Source organism: Trichosurus vulpecula, chromosome 2 (assembly GCF_011100635.1).
Source record: "Trichosurus vulpecula isolate mTriVul1 chromosome 2, mTriVul1.pri, whole genome shotgun sequence".
Taxonomy (NCBI): domain Eukaryota; kingdom Metazoa; phylum Chordata; class Mammalia; order Diprotodontia; family Phalangeridae; genus Trichosurus; species Trichosurus vulpecula.
Genome location: NC_050574.1, coordinates 127,368,759 through 127,392,059, shown reverse-complemented (window position 1 = coordinate 127,392,059; position 23,301 = coordinate 127,368,759). Strand labels below are relative to the sequence as shown.

Here is a 23,301-nt window from a genome sequence, read left to right as displayed (position 1 = left end):
TCTTGCCAAGCTCCATGGCACCTGAGTCCCTCCCCCACCTCCAGCGGAATATTTCACCAGCCAAAGTTCTAGGATAGAGGAGAGCCAGAGCCAGAGGAAGGACTCACCTACCTGTCCTGCCTTTCAATCTGGCCCCAGCTTTTTTACCTGACTCCAGGATCCCCTCCCCCATCTGGTAACTCCACGCTACAAGGTGACACATTCCTGGGAAACTGCTTGGACTTTTGTGGCCCCACAATGTGGAAGTTATCAATCCTGTGGTTTGGAGAGGGGTCTAGATAAGCCCTTATCCTCCCAAAGGCCCAAGGTGGAAAAATAGAAGGAATAGAGTGGATGGAGAAGAGTTAGAGCCTCAGGAAGTCCCTAAATTCTAAGGAGAGAATTAGAGTCCCACCCATGAGGAGCTTTGGGGTCCTGGCCAAGCATATCAAGGACAGAGTCCATTCTCTCACTCCTGAATGTAGAAAAAGAGAGACCCCATCACCAATCCCACCCCCACCCTCAACCTGAGACCTCTGATGCTTAACCTATCTCCTCAACTTTTAGAATTAGGCGGAGACCATAAACTACTAGGCTGCTTCTCTGTGGACAGGGAAGTATCTCCATTAGGAGGTATTTCTCCTCCTACCCTGCCAGAAAAAGGGTCACACAGCTAGTAAATGTTCTTCCTGCCCTCTCCCTGATCCGGTTCTCTGTCCGTTTCTCCACACTGCTTCTCATATCCCATCCTATCCCACCTTCCCAACTAAGGGGGAAGCCCTGCCTGAAGCCGCTGTCAACAGGGGACATAGGTGCTCCTTTTCATGTGTATCCATGTGTGGCCCATGTAAAGAAAGGCAGCTCTGCGTCAGCAGCCAGAGAGTAGGGCAGTGGTGGGGCAATACAGTCTTTTCTTTAAGAAAGGAAAAAGACTTTACTTCTCATGCTCCTCTGACCCTCAAAACAGGGTACCCAGGGCCAAGGAAGCGAGTTTTCTGGCCCTGTGTGCCTCCCCTAACAGAGTCCAGCACGGTGGGAGGTCTCAGCAGTCAGCTGCCTTGTTCCTCCCATTCCAGGCTCCTCTCCTGCCTCCCTTCACTCTAGGAAGTTGGCTTCTGGAGCCAGGGGCTAACCCTTCCTGGGAGATGTACACAGGAAAACGAGATGAACACTCATCAGGTATGTGGTTAAGGAACAGGTTAGACTAGATGGATTCTGAGGTGTCTTCTAGCTTTGAGGTTCTGTGATTCTGGCCTCCTAGGCTCCACTAAAGGGATGGTAGCCATTCATGGGTCAAGAGCATACTGGTTTGGAGTCAGAGGACCTAGGTTCCCATCTTACCTCTGATACTTACTACCTGTGTGACCTTGGGCAAATCACTTCTCTGGGCCTCAGTTTCCTCATATGTTAAATGAGGGAATTTATTCAGACATCAAATTCGTGTGATGGATAAAGCACTCGGCTTAGAGTCAGGAAGATCTGAGTTCTAATCCTACCCCAGTCACTTATTATTTGTGCGACCCTGGGCAAGTCACTTAACCTCTGTCTGCCTCCGTTTCCCCAACTACAAAATAGGGTTATTAGCATCGACCTTACATGCTTTTTTTCAAGGATCAAATGAGATAATATGTGTAAGGTGTTATCTATATAAATGCTAACAATTATTATAATTTTCAAGGGAAGCTAGTGGGCATTCTGCTTATGGGGCACTGGCAGCAAGGACAGAAGTCCCTTCTGTGCTCACCCGATCCCTACTGACTTGCCTCCAAATTGCAGTGTGTGTGTGTGTGTAGGGAGGATAGGGAAGATTCAGAGCCCTGGGCTTGAGAGGGAGGTGGGCCAGGGGAGGGGGCCATTAAGGAAAATCATAACAGATACACACTTCAGATGCCCTTTGGCCCCTCGGATTTACCCATGGAACAGATGACGGTATGGACGTGTTTGTGTGTCTTTATCTACCTGGATCTTTATATCTGTGTTGTATATGTCTATGTAATATTCTTGTCTGTGGATACGTGTCTAAGTGCATGGATGTTAGCAGGGGGGTATGGGTATGGTCTATGTCTGTGGGGGAGTCGGTTGTGTACTCGTACATTTGTGTTCTTATCTCTGAACATGGGCGTGTATCTCTGCATGCCCCAGAGCACTTGTGTACACCTCAGATCTAGAGTGAGAAGGAGGTAAGCGGGGTGTGGAGGCAGGGGACACTTTCTCGGAAGCACTATGCCTCCCTGACGTATACCCTTCCCTCCTGTGGAAGTCAATGGTGACAACAGGTAACATCTCTACAACACATTAAAATTAACACATTGCTTCACATTTGTTATCTCTTTTGCTTCTCACAACAACCCTGAGAGGCCACTCACTACTAGTATTATCCCCATTTTAGAGGTGAGAAATTGAGGCTGAGAAAGCTTAAGTGATTTGCCTAGGGTGACGCAGCTAATGAATATCTGAGGTGAGATTTGAACTCTTCCTGAATCCAAGTCCAGAGTTCTAGACCCTATACGATGCTGCCTCCAAAGATGTCAGTCTGAGCTGGCTGGAGCCTCACTACTGGCAGACAAGAAGTAAAATACTGTTAGTTTAGGTCTTCCTGCCTCCAGGATCTTCCTCCTCCAAAGTACCCTTTGCACGGACTCAGCGTGCAGAATGAGACATATATTAACATAGTATGTAAATGCATGTGTGTACATATGTATTGAAACACAAACACATATACATGTATATATGTACATTTTGGACATGGCTAATGCAGAAATTTGTTTTGCTTGACAATATATGTTTGTAAAAGGTGTTTTCATTCATTTTTAATTGGAGGGGAGAGAAGGCAGATTTTTACTGATTGAAAAAATATATTTTATTTTTTTAAAGTATCCTTCCTAGCACTACCAAGGGAATCTTCCTAATGCACAGCTCTAAGTGATCGCATTGCACCCTACCTCAGAAATCTTCACTAGCTTTCCATGCCCTACAAACTCCTTAGCATAAAAAGCAGGCACAGTACCTGTTTTCATAAGTTTTATTGAGGCTAGCCTAGTAAATGATCTCAGCCCACCCTTCCTCCCACCAGGACAGCATTCCTCCATGCCTGAAATGGACTCCACTTTCAGCTCTACTTACAGAAATCCTTTTGATCCTTCAAGGCCCAGGTCAGGTGCCACCACTTCCATGAAATCTTTCCTGATTTTCCCCAAATATAAGTTATCTCTCATGTCACTCTGATTTCTCCTATATACTTACCCCGGGTTAACCTACGCTATAGTTATTTGGGTACGTGTCTTGTCTATTACTAGAATGTAAGTTCCTTGGGGGTAAGAACAATGTCTTTTTCGTGTTCATAACCATGCATAGTGCCTTACGTATGTAGTAGCAGCTTAATAAATGTTCATTTAATTGAATTGAAAATTTCCAGTTAGCTTTCCTTCGTGGTTGTCCCTAGCTCAGGTGATCTTGGGACTGAGGCAGAGGAGAAAGGAAAAAGCAGAGTTGGGAAAATAGCCCCAAAGGAGGACAGACTCACCTCTACATGGCTCTCACATATACAGTTTTCTAGAGACACAAAGAGCATATCCATCTTTCAGAATGTCCACTGAGGAAAGTGGGTAAACTATACAATCACTCAAAGCCACAGCCCTTCGGATTTATGCAGCTAAAAGTACTTTTCCATCTGTGATTTTCTTTGATCAAGAGTCCTAGAGTCAGAGAACAACCATTATGCTTCCCCCATCCCTGGTTACAGGGGCAGATTCTGAGAAATAAAAAAATTAGGCACCTTGCCCAGTCACACGGGCAATTGAGGCCATTGATATCTCCTTCCCTAGAAATGAGAAAGAACAAGAGAAAGACTCCTCTGGTTGGCCTGGGCTGTTCTGCCTAAAGAGGCAGGGAGTCAAATAAGAGACTGGATTTTCTATGACTTTCCCGAACTTGCCAAACAAATTGACACAGAGCTGGTGCTTGCTGCTCTTCCCAAGTTTAAATAGCCTCTTTCCCTTCCAGACCAATCTTAGGAGTCTAGAAGGGCTGAGAGTCAGAAGCCCAGCTGTTTTGTGGAGAGAAGATGAGCCCGTTTAATATCAGCTGGTGGAGGTAACTTCTCACTACTAGCTGCCTCTCTGAATCACTGCCCTGGATCCTGTGTGAAATAAAAGCACTCTACATCCTATGTTTTAGACAAATCTATCAGAGACACAGTGTGCTAACATACCAACTTTCTGCTTGCAAAGAGGTCCTGGCTTACAGAACTTCTGCTAATTCAGAGAACCTTCTGACGTAAGCAGTTTCCGACTTACTGCTTCATAGTAATCACAAAACAAAAGATAAATTCAGGCAGCAACGTGAAACAAAGGTACAAGGTTTAAGTTTAAGGTTTTTGGTTTACCAAGCAGAACAATGGTAATGTTAATGTTGACACACTCTTGGGGGAAGAGATCTGTTTTCCATTGGAAAGTGGATGGTAAACAAAAGGAACACAAAAGAAGTAGCCTCTTTGGTTCAGGATAAATTAAGAAAATCATGATTCTCTGGACTTTGACACCACAAGTTAGCTGCCTTTTTACCTGGCAGCTAGGTGTCTGAGATCTTCTCACCCTGGAATATCCCTTTGCCCTGCCAGCCTCTTCCTCCCATTGGTGAGTTTCTTCCAGGGCCTCCATTTTGAGGATGGGCCCAAGCCAGCCACACTTCATTCTCCTCCCTGCTGGGCTTCTTGACTTTTGGGACTTTGACCCCATTTCTCCCCCTCCCCAGTTATCCTATCCCCCTACTCCACTGAATACTCTATCCACTTTTTTCAGTTCCTTTTCATGTATGTCTTTCCCCATTAGATTGTAAGCTACTAGAGGGCAAGGACTGTCACTTTGGCGGCTGGTATTCATATCCCCGGCATTTAACAGCGTCTTTCTCATAGTAAGTGTTTGGTGAATGGCTGCCTGCCTGCTGCTCTCATGCTGGTTTATATAAAGCCCATCCTCTATCTAATGGCCAGTTCTGACTTCTTTGGGAAATTTAATAACACTCTGTCTTGATAGAGTCTCAGATTCAAGGAGGGTTGGGATGACCAGACTGAGGGCATTGTTATAAACTTCATTCTTAATTTTCATAATACAAAGGAAGCCTTTTTGCTATTGGTGTCTGTACTTGAGAAGGGGAGAGGGAAGGTGAGAGAAGAGGAGGAATAAAATACAGAGTGTAGGTCTGAGGGCTAGAATAGATTTCCACGATCATCTAGCCTAACCTGTGCCTGAGTAGGAATCCTCTACCTTGGTGCAAGCCTTGAGTGATTTTCCCATCTACTAAACGCTAAGGGCAGCTAGGTGGTACAGTGGACAGAGTGTCTGGCCTGAAGTTAGGAAGACCTGAGTTCAAATCCAGCCTTATATACTTCCTGGCTGTGTGACCCTGAGCAAGTCACCTAAATCTATTTACCTGTTTCCTCATTTGTAAAAACGAGCTGGAGAAGGAAAGGCAAACCACTCTAGTATCTTTGCCAAGAAAATCCCAAATGGGGTGATGAAGAGTAGGATATTACTGAAACACAACAAACATTAGGGACATTTCTGGTGGGTGGGGAATAAGAGTCGGGGAACTGGAGGGGATGGGCCTCAAGTGAACATCAGAGAATGCTTTCCACCCAGTTCCTGGAGAGTTTAGGGACTGAAGTGATTGTTGTGAAGGTTACAGGAAAAGAACAGATTTGGGCAGGACAAGATGGAAGTATTTATTTAAAGAGCTGTTACTTGAAAGAGAGATTAGACCTGTTGCAGAAGGGAAGAAGTAGGAGCAGCAGATGGAAGTGGCAAACAGGTAAATTGAGTGAGGTTTGACGTCAGGAAGAACTTCCTAACCACAAGAACTCTGAAAGCGGTATGGGAGGGAGGAGAATTACCCTCCATGGAGGTCTTCAGGCTGAGGTTTGGCAGGCACTTGAAAAAAAGGGTCAAATGATGCTTTTGTTTGTACATCACAATAGCCTCTGACTGTAGACCTCCTCCCTCACCCCACCAGTTACCCCACGGTCCCATTGCCTGACCAGGGTTCTCATGAGGAAAGTACATTGTAAACCTTACAGTGTTACCGAAATGTGAGTTATTCATTGTATATACTGTCAGCCTCTTTTGTATTGTTTAACTTTGCTAAAATGCTTTTTTTTATTATTTCTTTTTTCTTCTTTGTTACAAGGGATGGGGAGGAGAGATATAGTAGAAAATGAAGATAATATAAAGACAAAAGATGATAAAAAGTTTTTTTTTTAAAAAGAAATACATATTGTGGTAACTATACGTTGTTATGTGTAGAGAGAGGCAGCTGTTGGCACAATGGTTAGAGTACTGGGCCTAGAGTCAAGAACACCTGAGTTCAAATCCAGCCTCTGACACGTTTGCCTCAGTTACCTCCACTGAAGAAACTAAAATGAGGATAACAATAGCACTTACCTTGCAGGATTGTCAGGAGGATAAAATGAGAGGATGTTTGTAAAGTCACTTAGCACAGTGCCTGGAATTCCCTTCCCTTAGAAGGATGGATTTGGTGCCTGAGAACATATTAGCAAGTAGACTGGCTGTTGGTTTAGGGGTTTTCAAGTTCCCATTTACCATGACCCTGGGCAAATGAGCTAACCGCTCTGTTTCCCCTCCTCTGTAACATTAGGAGAAGGATCCAGTTTCCTCACTGACTTCCCAGACTTTTGGGAGGAGAAATGAGACCAGAGATCAAAAAGTGCTTGGAGCTGCTGAACGCATGGGACTGTAGCTTTGAATGGCTCCTCCTTTCTTATACCTATCCAAGTTTCCGATTGTGGGGAAAGATGGCATTCGCATTCCTCAAAGGGCAGGCCAGTAGACTCTAGTCTCCTAGCAGTCAGGCCATTGTTGACTCTCCTTTCAGTCAAACAGTTGGTCAACAAGCATTTCTTAAACACCTACTATGTGCCAGGTGCTGTGCTAAATTGTGGGGATACAAAAAAAGGCAAATACAGGCCTCGTTCTCAAGGAGCTCACATTTTAAAGAAGGAGACAACATGCAAATAACTATGGACATAGAGTATAAATGGGCAGCTGTTTGTCCTTTGTTTACAAAGATAGCAAATGACATCATGGGAGTGATGTCTTGACTCATGAATGAGTTGGATTTAAGTAAGATGAGAGTTACACAGAGTCACCAGTCTCACTCTCTCTATCAGAATTATCAAAGTCTAGTGGCAAGATAAAGTCAAGGTGACGAGCAATGACTCAGGATGCAGTGGATGACCTTGGCGTCTTCAATGTCTGGCCAAGCTCAAGCGCTTTATGGTACCTGCTTCAGCTGCCTTCACGGCCATCGGAACAAATTGTTCTTATCTACTCATTACACCAGGAGAAGTGTTCACATGATTGGGGTAGGTTTGAGGTCTGCCACTTGTCCTCAACCTGGTTTAGCCCATCTGATGAGATGGTTTTAGCCCAAGGTGTGGCCACTGTACATGCTCCAGCTTCTTGGAACTGCAGAAGAGAGTTGGGTGAAAGGTGGACACCAAAGGTGGATGAGAAGCCCTGAAAAGGGCTCAGCGAGCCCATCTCAAAGGGAAGGCACTAGCATTAGGGGGACTAGGAAAGGGGCCTCTTCCAGAAAGTGGGATATTAACTGAGGTTCCAAGTCATCTTGTGAAGTTAGCATCTATTTTCGGTACTCCCAAGTGATCTATTTTTCATCCTGCTCCTTGCTATACTCAAGAGCACTTCCTCTATAACCCCCAAAGCTTCCTAGTGACTTTTTACTCTTTCTTCTCCCCTCTTCCAAACTTTCTCTCATGAAAGGATTAGATAGACCCACTTGCACCAAGGAATAAGTAAGCAGCGATGCTTTTGGCTCATAGATTTAGAGCTGTAAGGGATCCAGGAGGCCAAAGAGTCCAGTCCCTTCAAAAGGAGAAGGTAAGGCCAACGGAGCTTAAGTGACTCACCCAATGTCACAAAGGTTGCCTGACTCACTATCGATTGTTCCTTCCACTAGGCCACACTGCCTGCCACTTAAGTTATTCCCCCTTAGAGGATTTATATTTTTAGCAGAGGGAAAATCTCCAGTTAATGAAATGGAGATCTAAATTGTTGAGTTGAGGCAGCTGCTTGTGTGGTGAAGGATATTTTTAAGGGGGAGGGAAGCTCCAACGTTGCTTCCCCCAAATCACTCTATGTGGGTAGTTTTCTCTCCTTTTGTATACAGCAGGCTTTGGGCAAATGACTTGCGACCTCCTCAGGAAACCCCTCTCACCTTTCAGATTATTGACTCTAGTTAGGGCAGGAGTCGTGCATCCTGTTACCCTTATACTGGCCAGCCTAGGGCACTTAAGGCCTGGGTGAAGATGAAGATGACCCCAGACCTTCTTCAGGACTCTGCTGGCCTCCACAGAAGCCTTGTCTCCTTTCACTCTCTCTACTCTGATTAGGGGAGGCAATAGCTATTGTCTCCTTAGCAATATATGACCTCCATCAATTTATTTGATTGCGCTGGGACTCCTGCCAAGCAAATCTGATATTTTCTGAGGTTCTTTCCAAGTCCACTTCTTTCAAGTCTATTAAGCTAAGATTGACGTAACTGAGGCACAGAGGGGAGGAGTTGGGCCCCAGATTCTTCAGTCCCCTGAAAAATAATGGCAGAATCTGGAATCCTGAATTCCAACTTGGCTGGGATTTTCCTTTGCCATGAGTTGGATTCCTGCTGGGGAACACCTTATCACTCAGTTCAGAGGGCAAGGTGAGGAGGATCAACTGTTCGTGGTGGCAAAGAGGAAGAGGGAACACATGGGTGGTAACAAAGGACTCGGGTTATCTCTCAGATTGGCCTCCTCCACCTCTCACCTCCGTCTCACTTGGGTTCAGCTAGTAAAGGAGTCTGGGTAAGGGATGCTGAAGACATGGGATGGGAGGTGGAAAGGAGTGTGTGTGAAGGCGTACCTAGATCTCTGCCCCTCCACAATCACAGGAATACTAGGCTACAGTCCTGATGGAGCAGGGCCTGAGGTCAGAGCTCTGTCTCCCCTAATATTTTGTCTCTGGACTCACTGGTCTCCTCCTGTCCCAGCCCTGTGAGATGGGAGAAAAAGGAAGGGAAATAACAGCTCCTAATCTTCCAAACTTATAGGTCCAGAGATAGTCCAGTGTCCCCTAGAAAGCAGCTGGTACCCACTCTTTCAGTCCCAAAGCAGTCACTGAAAGCAGTTCCTCTCACCACCTTTGTTCCCCTCAAAGATGGGAATTCCAGGAAGAATATTTGAGAGATATCCAAAAACACTCTCTCCCTCTCTAACCAGCAAGTTTGGCCTGAAACTTGACTCTACCTCCTGCCCAGAAGCTCTCCTCCCTCATCCTTAAGGGAACCAGGTTGCCATGGGGCATGGGAGTGGAGTCTTAAAAGGCTCCATCCATGACACTGGCTCTGAGCCCAGCCAACAAGGAGCTAAAGATATGGGAGGAGGACAGACGGCTTCTGTCTTTGTTTCACTTGGGATTTCCTAATTTCCACCCAGAGCTGGCTGCCTGGCTCTCTGTTCTAACCCTATCTGGACAAGTCAGCAGGTGACCTTTGCCCAGCTGCCTGGGCCTCCTGTGCCCGCTGCCCAGGGGACAATATAAAACAGGCCACAGTGGATCTTCCCATCCTAATCAGCACATGCCAGGAAGCAGCTTTCCAGGTGAAGCTCCCAGGGATGGAGCGGGGTGGGCAGGGGAGATGAGGAAAAATTCATCTACTGTGGAAGGGCAGAGCCTATACTTATAAATCTTGAGCTCTGAGTCCCTTTGGGGGAATGGGGTGGGGAGGGAAGGGAATGCTCGTAGGGAGAGCATAGCTTGGGACCCTAAGCCTCTCCATTTCCTCTGCTAGACAGTGTCCCCAACCCTTAGAATGTCAGGACAAGTGTATATTCTTAGTAGAAGACTGTCGGTCCTAGAACCCCATCCACCTTGGGAACTGGCCTAGCAAGAGTCAGGGTGCCTGGGTCCTGTTCTCCTTGGTACTTTTTGGCTTTTGATCCTGCTTCAGTCTCTCCAGAGAACAGGGCTTGGCTGGCACAGAATGGGGAGCTGCCGATGCAGGGAGGTGGAAGGATTACAGGGAACTGGGGGGTCTCTACTCATCTGAGTCATTTTCTCTCAGACGCAGAGTGACCATGCAGCGCCAAGTTTTCTTTGCTGCTGTGTTCCTGACCCTGCTGGTGTTTGCTTGTAAGATCCTCTGGCACAGGGTGGGGGTTGGACATGGGGGTGGGACTCTGGAAAGTATACAGGGAGGAAGGAAGAAAGGGAGTCCAGGGCATCACTGCTTTCTACGTGGTCCTATCGCAACTCATTTCAAGGTAGATGAGGCTCAACAAAGCTATAGCAAGGGGATATTTGCAGCCAAGGAAAGTAGCACAATGGAGGGACAAGTGCTCTTCAGTTGGCTGATGGTTGAGGAGGAATGAGATGCTTCTCCGTTGTGGGGGTGGGACATAGAAGTTCTGGGATACCAGTGAAGGCCACCACTGGGGCCGGGACAGGGAGCAGCATGGGGAGGAGATAAAGACAATCTCAGCATTTTGATGGATTATTCTTGCCAAGTACCCACTAAGCTCTGTTGTTCCTAGGGAATTGTCTATGCCCTACAAATTCCAAACCCTAGAACAGAGCCACAGTGGCTTCACCCTAGGTATGGCTCTGAGGATCAGGTTTATCTAGGGAAGACACCCCCTCCCCCCAAAGAGGGGCCGCCTGCCTATGTCTCTTACTCCCTGGTTCCAGTCAGAACCATCCTTATGGTCCTCTCTACCATTATTTTGATGTGGGACACCATGAGAGAGCCAGAGAGAAGTAGGAGAAAAATCCAGGATGATTCTCATTATCCTGCTTCTAACCCTCTTAGGAATTCCCCAACCCAAGGGAAGGCTACTTTCTCCCCCTTAGCCTGATTCCAGACTCATGCCACTTCCCCTTCCCCATTTCCTTCCATGCAGATGCTGAGGAAGAGGAGACAATCCTGAACCGGGTCCAAGACTATGTGCATCAGGCGGCCCGACAAGCCCACGACGCTCTGACCACTGTGCAGGAATCTCAAGTGGCCAAGCAGGCCAAGTATGCCAGGCCTTCCTCCCTTCTCACAGATTCCAGATCCTTCTTTTCTCCCTTTCCATTCTTTTCCCCTTTTCTCCCCACCTCTCCTTTCTCTTCCCCTCTTTTTCACCTGCTCCTCTTTCCTTCCTCTCCACACCTGCCTCTGTTCCCCTTTCTGTGTCCTCCAACCCTGATCTTCAATCCCTATGACTCTTTCTCCTCTGTCCTCTTCTTCTTTCCCTCTTTTGTTCCTGCTGTTCCCCATCCTTTTTGCTCTTCCTGCTTGTCCCTCTCTTCCCTTTCCCACTGTCCCTCACATCCTTCTTCTTTCCCCCTCTGTCTCTTCTCCCTCATATCAAATTTCTCCCCAATCCTTCCTTTCCTCCCTGTCTGCCCCTTTTTCTGCCTTCCTTTCTCTGGCTTCCCTCCATTCCCACTTTATTCCCCCCTTCTCAGCTTGGATGCCAATCTAGGTCATTAGGAAGCGAGAGCCTAGATCATAGAAATAAGGGTTTCATACCCTTAAATACTGGTGCCAGTATGGGTGGGAAACTCCATTCTCTCTCTCCTTCTCTCTGTCCTCACCTCTTTTCCTTAGTGTGTCCTCCTCCCTTTTCCTGGTGTCCTTACATCCTCATCTACCACCTTCCTGCCTCTCTTCTACCATTGCCTTTTTCTTCTTGCTAGGGGTCCCCAGGGAACTTTCCCAATTCTCACTACTTCTGAGCCACAGGCATAAGAATAAAAATGCTAGAGGCAGCTAGGTGGTGCCGTGAGTAGAGCACCAGCTCTGGAGTCAAGAGGACCTGAGTTCAAATCCGGCCTCAGACACTTGACATACTTACTAGCTGTGTGATCTTGGGCAAGCCACTTAACCCCAATTGCCCTGCCTTCCCCCTCCAAAAAAAAAAAAAAAGAGACTAACAATGCTTCAGCTGTTGAGTTTAAACTCCCTACACACCTTTATTGCTTCCCCTGACCTCCCACCACACAGAATGGCATCTATCAAAGAACGTGAGAGCTAGAAAGTGCCTTAGAGTCCGTCCACTCATTTTACAGATGACGATACTGAGGCTCGAAGAGATTAAGCTAGTTAGCTGGCTATATAAATGGCCAGTTAAGCAAAAACTCACCCCTTCCTTTCTCCCCAGTTCTCCTCTGCCCCTTCTATGTTAGGTAAACCTGACTCAACTCCTCTTTGAGCTCCAATCCTCATTTCCTTGAGCTCCTCCCCTTCTCAGCCCTAACCACTTAGCTTCTTCTCTGCTAGGGAGTTCTGTGGGGCCTGCCACAGTTTCTCAGGAGACCTTCCAGCCCCCTTCCCCTGCTCTGCCCAACACTATCATAATGTGCTTTTTCACTCCCAGGCCCCAGTCTTCTTCCTAGGGCCTAGAAGTCCAAGTCTCTGTTTTAGGGATAAGGCTGAAGCAATCACAGGAAGGCCAGTGGAATAGGATAAGACACCTCACCATCATTTACCCTCCTTCCAGATGTTTCTAACCATGACAGAAACAGGTCTGTGGGGAGACTGTTGAAGTATGAGAGATTTGAAAGAAGGATAGGGAGAGAGGGTAAGGTGTTCAGTCCCAAGGTGGATTTCCCTACCGTTTGGCCCCATCCACAAAGGTTTTCCTCTTTCTGTTTAACCCCTTTAGGGACTGGATGACCGATAGCTTCAGTTCCCTGCAGGGTTACTGGAGCACTTGGGCAGAGAAGCTCTCTGGCCTATGGGAGAAAGCTGATAAGCCGGTGACAGCAACTCCTTAAAGAGACACATTTTGAAGACTCAACTCCATCATTTTGTGTATCCATCCGTCCATGTTCCTCCCTCCCTGGATCCTCCTATCTCCAGGGCTTCCTGGACTCTTCCACTATGTCTCAGAAAAAGCATCTGCCCCCAGCCAAGCACTGCCCTCAGAATAAAGCCAGATGAGAAACACTTACGGCGTCATGTGTACCACATGGGCTATTTTCATTTGGGGCATGGGAATGGCAAGTGTGTGTAGGGTGGGAGGCTGGGACAGAGAACTTCTAATCCATTTCATATTTCCCAAGGAAAGGGGAATCGGTCCCCCTTGTAGGGGATGGGGTTAGACTAATTGTCCCCCTTGGGGCTCAGTGATGGTTGACCAATGTCCTGAGAAATATGAAGAAAAGCCAAAGGATGGAAAATAAAGAGGGCCCTCTCCCACTTTCTTAGCTTAGTGGAAAGGGTACTGACTAAGGAGTCAAAAGCCTGGGCTTCTAGTCCCGGTTCTGTGGACCTTTTGGCAAGTAATTTCCCCTATCTGGTCTTCAATTCCCTCATCTTTAAAAGAAAGGGTTTGGAATAATTTATCTTTATGGGCCCTTCCAGCTGTAATATTCTGAGCCTGGGACCCTTCTGTCCACCAGCTGAGTTTAAAGGGGCTTTCTTTTTTATGTTATACCTTTTGGATACATCCTTAAACCTCAAAAAATCTTAGAGCTGGAAGGGTGGTTTAACCATCGGAGCAAAGTGCGTAAAATCCTGCGCTTGGAGTCAGAAGTTGTCGCTGTTGTTGTTCAGCCATTTTTCAGTCATGTCTGACTCTTCATGACCCCATTTAGGGTTTTCTTGACAAAGACACTGGAGTAGTTCGCCATTTCCTTCTCCAGATCATTTTACAGATGAGGAAACTGAGGCAACCAGGGTTAAATGAGCGCCTGAGGCCGCATTTGAACTCAGGAAGACGAGTCTTCCTGGCTTCAGGCTCCACACTCTCCACTGCACCACCTAGCTACCTGGACTTGGGTTCAAATGCTAGCTTTGCTACAAACTACCCATGTGGTCTTAGGTGAGTCACTTATGCTCTGTGGGTCTCAGTTTTCTCATCTGTCAGACAAGGCAGTCGAATTCAAATCATTTTTCAGGACCAGGATGATCTCTCAGGCCCCCTCCAGCTCCAAATCCTATAAGTCACATTCTCTTCCTCTCCTACCCCATTTTGTAAATGAGTTAACTGACACCCAAAGATATTATAACTTGCTCAAGATCACGCGCCTAGTAAGCGATGGAGCTGACCTTTGGACCCACATCTCCTGGCTCCTCATTCTAAATTCTCAGCTGGGATATGTAGAGTGTCTATGAAACGTGAAGTAAGTGAGCTTGGGCTTCGTGCAACCCAAGGGGGTCCTGGCCCAGGACCTCTCTGGGTGGGCTTCCCTGGGCAGTTTTACTTCTCTGCCTTTTTCCACTCGGCCCCTCCTTTCTCTTCTTGCCTTAGTAGCTTCCCATTTTCTCTAGGATGAAAGGCAAAACTCTCCAACTCAGCCTGGCATTTAAGGCCAACCCTCCAAAATCTAACCCCAATCCATTTCTACAGCCTTTTTTCATATTATTAACCTTCACCTATTTCATATTTTAGCCAAATTGGACTGTTAGATATTTCCCAAACTCAGCCTTCTACCTCCCTTCCACCGGGAAAGAAAAGGGGAAAAGAACAAGCATTTATTAGTCACCTACTATATGCCTGTCACTGTGCTAAGTGCTTTCCAACTATTATCTCATTTGATCCACACAACACTGTGAGGTAGGTACTATGGTCCTCACTTTACAGTTAGGGAAACTGAGGCAGACAGAGACTAATGGCTTATCTAGGGTCACACAGCTTTAGTAAGTTCCCGAGGCAGGATTAAAACTCAGGTCTTCCTGACTCCAGGCCCAGTGCTCCATCCACAGTGCCACCTAGCTGCCTCCTACCTCCTGGCACTCTCCTCTCCCATGCCTAGAATGCATTCTCTTTCCTCATTTCTTTATTTCTGAATCCTTATCCTTCTTCAAGTCTTGGCTCAAAGATGTTGGTTCTCTCTCCTCGTCAAATGTCCTTCTGTTTCTTTATCTGTGTACATAATGTTATCAGATAGTTCCACTTCTCTGAGTAATCGAACAGCTCCCCCCCCCCAGATGCCAGCTTCTTGAGTTTAGAGGTTATTGGGTTTTATCTTTGTATTCCTTGAATGCCTCCCTGACAGACCTGTAGAAAAAGGTTTGAGGAGTTGAATTTTCCAGGTCCTAAGTATCAAGCTAAGTGTTCAGTTACTCCAAAGGAAGTTGTCAAATTCTTCAAGAGATTTCCATATTTCTTCATCCTTTAGCACAGAGGATGGCATGTAGGCTATGATTGCCTTTATGGCAATCTGTTTGCTAATAATGTTCATGAGCTGGGCTAAGGTATCCTATGATCAAATGTTCTATGAAATGATATCTCTGTTTCTTTTGGCTATTTGATGAAGCAGATTTTTCAATCCCTTTATTCACTTCTTTAGGGAAACCTATGAGCCATTCTTCAACCAAACAATCCATTGACAAGCATTTATTAAGCACCTACTGTATACCAGGCACTGTGCCACAGATATGGGAGATACAAATAAAAGCAAAAATGAATTAGTCCCTTTTTCATTCAATTGAGGAGACATTTACATATAGATACAAAATTTATACTAAAATAATCCGGGGTGATGGGGAGAAGGGATAGGAAGGTACTAGCAGCTGGGGAAATCAAGAAAGGTTTATTTTTTCCATTTAGTTACAATATTTTTATGTCTTCCTGTTCCATTTAGAGTAAGAACGTTAATATGTATACTATTTAATTTGTCCAGTAGCATACTTATCTGTTGGTCATTGGACAAAAGTTTCGCATTTATTTAGAGTGTTAAGAATTAAGTTAATATTTATTATGTGACTCCAGGCAATTTCTCCCCTTTTTCTAGCACTCCAGCACCATCACTGTGAAATGAAAGGGGGCTGAGCAGGACTGAGGGTCATGTTATATTTTTTCTGATGGGCAGTCTCCTGGATATGAGCCTATCCATGCCTAGCCAAGAGAGCCTTGTCCTCGGACTGCATAGGCAATGTATCACTGGAACTGTGCTTGACATCACTGTAGCTTTTAAGAACTCGCCAAAGCTTGTGTTCCACCAGTGTTGATTCCGAGAACCCATGATCCATATGGCAGCTCTTGAAATTTGGGAAGGCAGTGACATTCTCCTCCCTCCCAGCTCTCCCCACTCCCAAACCTCCTCTTCTCTTCCCCAAGCTACATACCTCAAGTGCCTAGAAAGAACCAATATCAAAACCCTGATGCAGGACTTGGGAGAATGGAATATTTGGCAAGTAGCCCTGCATGTCCCTGGTCCTGTATAAAACTGTAAAGATCTTCATTTTGAGGAGTCATTTAACATATTCTTCCACCTCCAGGCAGGCTTCCTCATTTCAGGCAGGTCAGGCTTCTGTTCTTTTGTTAAAGACTTCTGACAGAAGGGATAAAGTACCTTCCTTTGAGTACCCACACCAGTCAGGAAAGCCCAACTGATGTGTATCCCCAATGCCTGAAGCCCAGCCTTTCCTGACCTGCCAAGAGAAGTCTAGATGACACAGGGGGCAAAGACATCATCTCAGGTCTTCCTTAACTCAGGGCAAGAACACACTTAGTCAACAGGGGTGTCAGCCTAGGGTCTTAGACCCGTATGTCCTGGCTATGTCTGAATAGGAATCAGATCTAGGAAAGAGTAGATTAATTTCCTTTATTGCTCTCTCTGGTGAGGGACTTTTGCCTAGGGGGGAAAGAAGGAAGGAAAAGTCTGATACAAACCCCAAAGTTCTTTCTTGGTCTCCCGATTACCTCAACAGCAGTCAGCACTCCTCCCTACCTATGGGAAAGAGCGCTGTGAGTCCCAGTCGTCATATGTGGATCTTGATGCCATGCTAGAGTATAAACTCCACGAGGGCAGGGACAGTGTCTAGACTTTCCTCAGTACTTAACACAATGCTCTAGACACAGAACCTTGATAAATGTTTGTTGAATTGAACTCAACTGGACCGAACTGATGTGGGTATTACAAATACAGCAAATTCAATATGTCCAAAATGGAACTCATCATCTTTTCTATGTATGCTCATCTCTTCTTCAAACTTCCCTCTTTCTATTGAAGTCACCACCCTACTAGTCACTGAAGTTTGCCACCTTGGGCTCTCCCTCAGCCAAGCAGTCACTTCATTTGGTTGATTCTCCCTATACAAAGCTCTTGGGTCTGTGGCACCCTTCCGGCCCTTGTGTAGACATCACCTACTGTCCGGACTATTTCCATAATCGGGTTCCCAGCTTCCATTTTCTCCTCTTTCCTTTCTCCAATTCAACCTCTGTTCATGTCCCAAGACAATCTTCCTAAAGCACAGGTCTGAGCCTCTAATTCTGCTGCTCCAGAATTTTCAGTGGTTTCCTCCTGCCTCTAGGACAAAAAGGAAACTCAGTTTACAAGCAGTGTCTAATACACCTGATGATACTTAATAGTCATTACTCTACATCACTTTCATGGGGTCTCTATTCCACCCTGCCTGGCTTACTTTTTGTTCCCCGAATCTCCTACCTCTTCACACAGGCTACCTCCAATGCTTGGAAAGAATTTCTTTGTCATCTCTATCCCTTAGAATCCAGTTCTTAGCTTCCTCCAGACTCAGCTCATGAGCCACCTTTTATGCAAGCCTTTCCGGATTCTCCTGGCTGTTAGTATTCTCTCTCTCTTCTCAAACTATTTCCTTTTTACTTATCTGTTTAGTTGTTTCTATCTTCTAGTACAAGGAAATCCTTATAAGGTAGACACTGTTTCTAATTTCTGTCTTTTTATTTCCAGTGGATAGCATGGTGCCTTATGTTATAGTAGGCCCTTATATTTATGGAAGCCCAAATATTTACTGAATTGAATTGTTTAAATATTATTATCCTCATTTTTATAATTAAGGAAACTGACATTCAGAGAGGTAAAGGAACTTTCCCAAAGTCAAATATATAGTATCAGAGTCAGGATTTTAATCCGAGATTTCCTGACTATAAATTTAGGGTTCTTCCTACTACTTTATATTCTGTGTGCTGATTTAACAACTGATTATATGGTTTTTAAATTTTTAATATTTTTTTCCCAATTACATGTAAAAACAATTTTTAATCTTTATTTTTTATAATTTTGAGTTCCAAATTCCTCCCACCCTCTCTCCTTTTTCCCATGATTGAGAAAGCAAGCTATTTGATAAAGATCACATATGTGCATCGTATGTTGTTTTGTATTCTTCTCTAATTGCTTCATATTCTGTCAGCTTGTCTTTTCAGATCCACTGTATGGTCTTGCCTGTCAAGGACTGTCATCCCCCCCTCCCCTCTTCTTTTGTGCCTAGCCCAGGGACGGCCTCCCAGTGGTCAATCAGTTGTTGTTGGCTGATTGCCAAGAGCTAGAGTTCTGGGGGTGGTTGCAGAGCACTAGACACACATGGTAGGTCTTTAGCAGAGAGTTATTTGGATTGGATGGAATCCTGAAGGTCAGGGAGCACAGAGAATATCCGCCTCCTACCTTGACCCCCCCCCCCCATCTGAAGTCAGGTCAGACAAGAAGAGAGCCCACCTGTATCCGGGTCCTACCCCATAGCTCCTCCCCAATATTGCCCATGCTTCCCCCATCCCACTCCCTCAGGAAGAGATGTACCAGCTGTGAACCTCTCCAGTAAAAAGACAGGCATTGCTTGATAACTTAGACACCTTTATTCCACAAAATCAGGAAAAAAAAACAAGCCAGAGAAAGGGAGGATGGGGACCTGAAGAGCCAGAAGAGACGGTCAGCCCCCTCTTCTCTCCCCCCACCACATGTACACACACGCCATCCTAGGGATACACTGGTCTCCATGGGTTCCTCTCCAAATCCATCACTTCCCTGAATTCCCAGAAGGAAGGGAAACAAAGGAGTGAGAGGAACGCCGCTGGGGGCCCCTGTGTGGCACTGATGGCAGGAGTGGAGTGGGGGCTAGCAGCAGCCTGCAATGGAACCCTTGTTTTTTTGGCTATGGCTCCCTGTTCAGGGGCAGTAATTTGGATTGGAGTTGGTCACTGAGGCTGCGTTGAGGGAGGGCAGAGAGGGACATCCTCACTGGCTGCCCAAGGTCTTCCGGGCTTCCTCCAGGAGTGTCAGAAGCTCAGTTTTGACCCTCTGTGAAATGGGGTCAATGGTTCCCTTGAGGTCCTCCAGGAGGGGAGTGACCTTGTCCTTAATGGCTTTCAGCTGGTGGGACATTTTGGCTTGATAGTCAGAGGCAGAGGGCAAACCTTTCTCCCGGAGCTGGTGAAGCTTCTCGCTCAGGTCGCTCTTGATCTTCTCATGGTAGGGACTCACGTACTCCCGGACGGTCTCGATGTGGTCCTGAGCACGATCTCGAAGATTTTGGCCCAAGTCGCTCAGCTTGACCTGGAGGTCTTCGAACTTCCGTTTAGCCTCGTCCTTCAGCTCCTGGGTCAGGGGGGCGACCTTCTCACGGTAGAGGTTAATGTCCTCCTGCCACTTCTTCTCAAATTGATCCAGGTGGGGCTGAATGTTCTTCTTCACTTCTTCCAAGCCCTTTGTCATTTCCTGGCGCAGGTCCTCTGTTTCCTTAACGAAGCTCTCCTTCAATTCCTGGTAGGCAGGGGTGAGCTCCTCATAGAAATCAGTAAAGGCTGTGCCCAGTGAACTCAAGGTGTCTGTAATCTTCAGGCTGTGAAGGGTTGAAGAGAGAAGAGATAGCATGCTATCACACCTGCTGTGGGACCCTGGGCAAGTCATTTCACTGCTGCCTGCCTCGGTTTCCCCATCTGTAGACTAGGGACCATAACAGCACCTACTTCCCAGGGCTGTTGTGAAGGTCAAATGAGATAAAAATGGTGAATTACTTAGCACAGTGCCTGGCTGTACTGTAAGTACTACATCCATGTTAGCTATCATTGTTATTGGCTGTCACAGCCACTAGTCACAAAGCACAGGTCTGCCTGTGTCACTCCCTCCCTTGAAAAACATCCATGGCTCCTCATTGCTTCTAGTACGAAAATGCCGACTCCCAAGCGACTTCCCAAACCTCCAGTCTGTCTTTCTGGCCTGACTTTACATGACTGCCCTTTCCCACATTCCATATCCCAGATAAACAGGGCTATTTGCTTCTCAGAATGGCACTCTATCTACCATAGCCCACACCTAGAAAGCCCCTCCCATCTGCCTCTTGGAGCCCCTTGCTCCCATCTGGACTTGGTTCTGGGGCTGCCTTATTTCTCCAATAGTTAGCACCCCTTCATGCCTACCCCCAAACCACTCCGATTATCTTGTAAAAACCATGTATTTACTTATCTGAGTTTCTGTTTGTTTCCTCCCAGTAGAATGTAGGTTCTTTGAGGGAAAGGACTGTTTTTCCTCTCTGTATTCCCTGAGCCTAGCCCCTTGCCTGGCACTTAGTAGGTGCTTGTTGAATTGAAGTGAATTGAATTGCTTCCCAAATGAGGAATCGGGATTGGGGAGAAAGGGAAGAGTTGGGTGAAGCCCTGGACAGAGAGTGCTCAGGAAGGAGTCTGACCCACTCTTTCTGACACCCCTGGTGTACCATCCCTGTTCCTGTTCTAGTCAGGTTTCTCCTAACTTAAGCCTCCTTTTCTTAAGCTTAAAAAAATACCCAGAAGAGGAAGCTGGCCTTTGGAGAAGCCTTGGAAGGAGGAAGGTGAGGAGACAACCTATCTAAGTCTGCCAGATCAGGCAAAATCCAGGAGCAAGGAGCCACCACTGGATGACTCAGGGGTCCAGCAGGCACTGATGCTCCCTATTCACTCCTTTGGGGAAAGTGAGGACCCAGCAGCTTCCTCCCCTGGCACGACAAGACAGACCCCCCCACCCCCACCCAGAACAAGGCATGGTGTCCTATGATGTCCAGAGCAAGTTCCTATGGTGTCCAGTCCTTCACTGAGCTTGGATTTCTAGGTTCCTGTACCCTGGGCAGCAAACCACCCAGGGAAGCTTCTAGCCGTGAATACCACCCAGTCCTAGGACAAGCCAGTGCTTCCCACTTACTCCAATTCTTTGCCCACAGAGGAGGACTCAAACTGAGACACATATTCCTTGCCAGTTTCCTTGGCAGTGTTCATGTAGACAGTTAAGAGATCCTTCACCTGCTCCAAGGGTGTCTGGGGTTCGTCATGCTGCCAGAAATAGTTGGCCTGGCTCCCTTGAGGAGAGGAGAAAGACAGAACAGGGTCATTATCACCCTCTGCCCTGACACTCTAAGAACCTGCTCAGTCCTTTCTCAGGAGTTCCAAAGGGAAGGGGTTTCTGAGCTAGAGGTGGGGAAAGACAGTGTATGTAAGGGTAGAGTTGCCCAGCTCAGCTCAGGGCCAATGAGAGCAAATTTTATATTAAGTGTTCCTGCCACCCACCTTCTCCCAATCCCATCTAGTGTATTCTGAATAAAGGGGGAGTAAGGTGGCTGACTGACTGGGCAGCTGGGGCATGGTGTTGGCACCTACCTGTGAGGAAGAGCACAGAGAGGCTCAAAATCACAGCTCTCATCTTGAGGACTTCTGCCTATGACCTGTGGAGAGAGGCAAGAGGTTTAAACCATGGAGGTGGAAGAGGAAGAGGAGGAGGAGAAAGAGGAGGAGGAGGAAGGGGAGGAATGAGAGGAGGTGAAGGAGGAGGAGGAGGAGGAGGAGGAAGGTACATCAGGCAAGGCTAACCACATAGGACAAGGAAAGAATTCTGGGCTTCTGTTTACTCCTCTATAAAATGAGGGGGGTCTTGTCCAGGTCTGAACGTATGATACCTAGTGTCCTACATTTACTGCATCCCTCTCTCCTGCCAGGTCCTGGACATCCTGTCTGGAGGTCAGCCAACCTCAGAGGCTTGGCCAAGCTTGTCCCAGGCAAGCCCAGACAAATGGCCAGCATGGGCTTGGCAGCTCTTACCTGAATGCTCTCTCCAGGTGATCTATCAGGGGTGGTAGCTCTCCTCAGGAATCGGTATTTATGCTCCCAGTGAGGGCTGGGCTAAAGCAGGGAGATAAGGTGAACCTTCAGAAGGACATGTGGAACTTAGAGTTCAAGGGTCAAACTTGCTTCTCCTCCCCCACTCCCCTGAAATCCTGGGCCTAAGCATGTAGGCAAACAGAAAGTAGGGGTAGTGATTGCCCAAGGGGGACCCAGCTCTGGCTCTGCAATCCAGGACTGTCCACTGGGCAAGGGATAGGCTGGAGCCAGACAAGAGTACCCACTGCAGAGAGTAATCTCAGTCTTGCAAAGCTAGCTGGGGTTAGGTGGAGCATAACCTAGGCCAGGGGTGGGGAACCTTCGGCCTCGAGGCCACATGTGGCCCTCTAGGTCCTCAAGTGCGGCCCTTTGACTGCATTCAAACTTCACACAACAAATCCCCACAGTAAAAGGATTTGTTCTGTAACACTTGGACTCAGTCAAAAGGCCACCCCCAAGGACCTAGAAGGCCACATGTAGCCTCAAGGCTGTAGGTTCCCCACCCCTGGCCTAGGCTATGTTAGCCCCACACTGTTCCTTTGGGGCCCAACCCTCCTCTTCAAAACCTTGGGTGAAAAGCAGGAAAGACCCTGCCATTCTTCCCTTGCTTAGTCCCATTACCCACTTAATCTCAGGCCCAGAAGTGGGGGACTCACACACAGAATGGGGGAGGGGGGAAATTGGGAGGTTAGAGGGACTCCCTGCCTGGTTCCCCATGAAGGCTCAGAAGGGCCCACTTGTGCTGACCATCCCCCTTCCCTCTTTAAGAAGCAGGAAATCTCTGCAAGAAGCAAACTTTTTGTCTCCAAACCTCTTATCCATCCCACCCCCCAAAATCAGGAAAAGTGAATAATGGAACACTGTGGTCTCTCAAGTCAGGGGAAGCTGTAGCTGTGGGTTTTGAGTGGTTTCTTTCTCCTAACCCAGGTTGTTCCCAAAACTGACTCAAATTCTTCTTCCAGGAAGATTTCACCGACTGACTCATTGAACTCTGACTTATAGTTCAGCTATTAACTAGTACTGACTTATCAAAAGCCATGCCTCAGTTTCCTCACCTGTAACATGGGAAAAGTCCTACACATAATACCAAATGAAGACTTAAAAAGACAGCATGTAGGTAGTATGTTTTGCAAAGTTTGAAATGCCGTGTCAGATTTTGTCTTTCATTATCATCATTATTATTCAGTTTGCTAAATGACTAAAGGATCTGATGTCATGTCCCCTGTTTGGGCTTCAGGTCCTTCCTCAGTAAAATGTGGGGACTGGTATAGCTCAAAATTGATGACCCTGTGGGTCTAGTGGCATACTACCACTTGCTGTTACCTGTCTCGATTTCTCTGCTGATTTGCAAGTGCTTTTCTCATGGACTGATTCCAACTATATGGAAGGTACAGACTGTATCTTCACTCCTCTGTGTCCGCCCTAGTACATGGGACCGA

General features: G+C 46.8%; 2 protein-coding genes across 2 annotated transcripts; one reads left to right on the top strand and one right to left on the bottom strand.

Moving 5' to 3' along the window:
* The first annotated feature begins 9,546 nt into the window (after positions 1 to 9,546).
* Positions 9,547 to 12,984, top strand: APOC3 (apolipoprotein C3). The gene is made up of 4 exons (XM_036745886.1): positions 9,547 to 9,649; positions 10,114 to 10,181; positions 10,949 to 11,066; positions 12,701 to 12,984. The coding sequence occupies exons 2-4, from the start codon at positions 10,127 to 10,129 to the stop codon at positions 12,810 to 12,812; spliced, it is 285 nt and encodes a 94-aa protein (XP_036601781.1). The 5' UTR covers positions 9,547 to 9,649; positions 10,114 to 10,126; the 3' UTR covers positions 12,813 to 12,984.
* A 5,588-nt stretch (positions 12,985 to 18,572) lies between these two features.
* On the bottom strand, positions 18,573 to 21,903 carry APOA1 (apolipoprotein A1). The gene is made up of 4 exons (XM_036746342.1): positions 21,803 to 21,903; positions 21,365 to 21,429; positions 20,913 to 21,066; positions 18,573 to 19,578 (listed from the first exon to the last, which is right to left on the bottom strand). Exons 2-4 carry the CDS (start codon positions 21,405 to 21,407, stop codon positions 18,975 to 18,977), a joined length of 801 nt encoding a protein of 266 aa, XP_036602237.1. The 5' UTR covers positions 21,408 to 21,429; positions 21,803 to 21,903; the 3' UTR covers positions 18,573 to 18,974.
* Between the last annotated feature and the right edge of the window lie 1,398 nt (positions 21,904 to 23,301).

Excerpts from the sequence above, each read along its gene's own strand:
- APOC3 (XM_036745886.1), top strand. The coding sequence starts at position 10,127 with ATGCAGCGCCAAGTTTTCTTTGCTGCTGTGTTCCTGACCCTGCTGGTG. Across the intron at positions 10,182-10,948 it reads GACCCTGCTGGTGTTTGCTT|ATGCTGAGGAAGAGGAGACA; the intron begins GTAAGATCCTCT and ends CCTTCCATGCAG. Across the intron at positions 11,067-12,700 it reads CAAGTGGCCAAGCAGGCCAA|GGACTGGATGACCGATAGCT; the intron begins GTATGCCAGGCC and ends TAACCCCTTTAG.
- APOA1 (XM_036746342.1), bottom strand. The coding sequence starts at position 21,407 with ATGAGAGCTGTGATTTTGAGCCTCTCTGTGCTCTTCCTCACAG. Across the intron at positions 21,067-21,364 it reads CTCTGTGCTCTTCCTCACAG|GGAGCCAGGCCAACTATTTC; the intron begins GTAGGTGCCAAC and ends CCTCTCCTCAAG. Across the intron at positions 19,579-20,912 it reads TCTGTGGGCAAAGAATTGGA|CCTGAAGATTACAGACACCT; the intron begins GTAAGTGGGAAG and ends AACCCTTCACAG.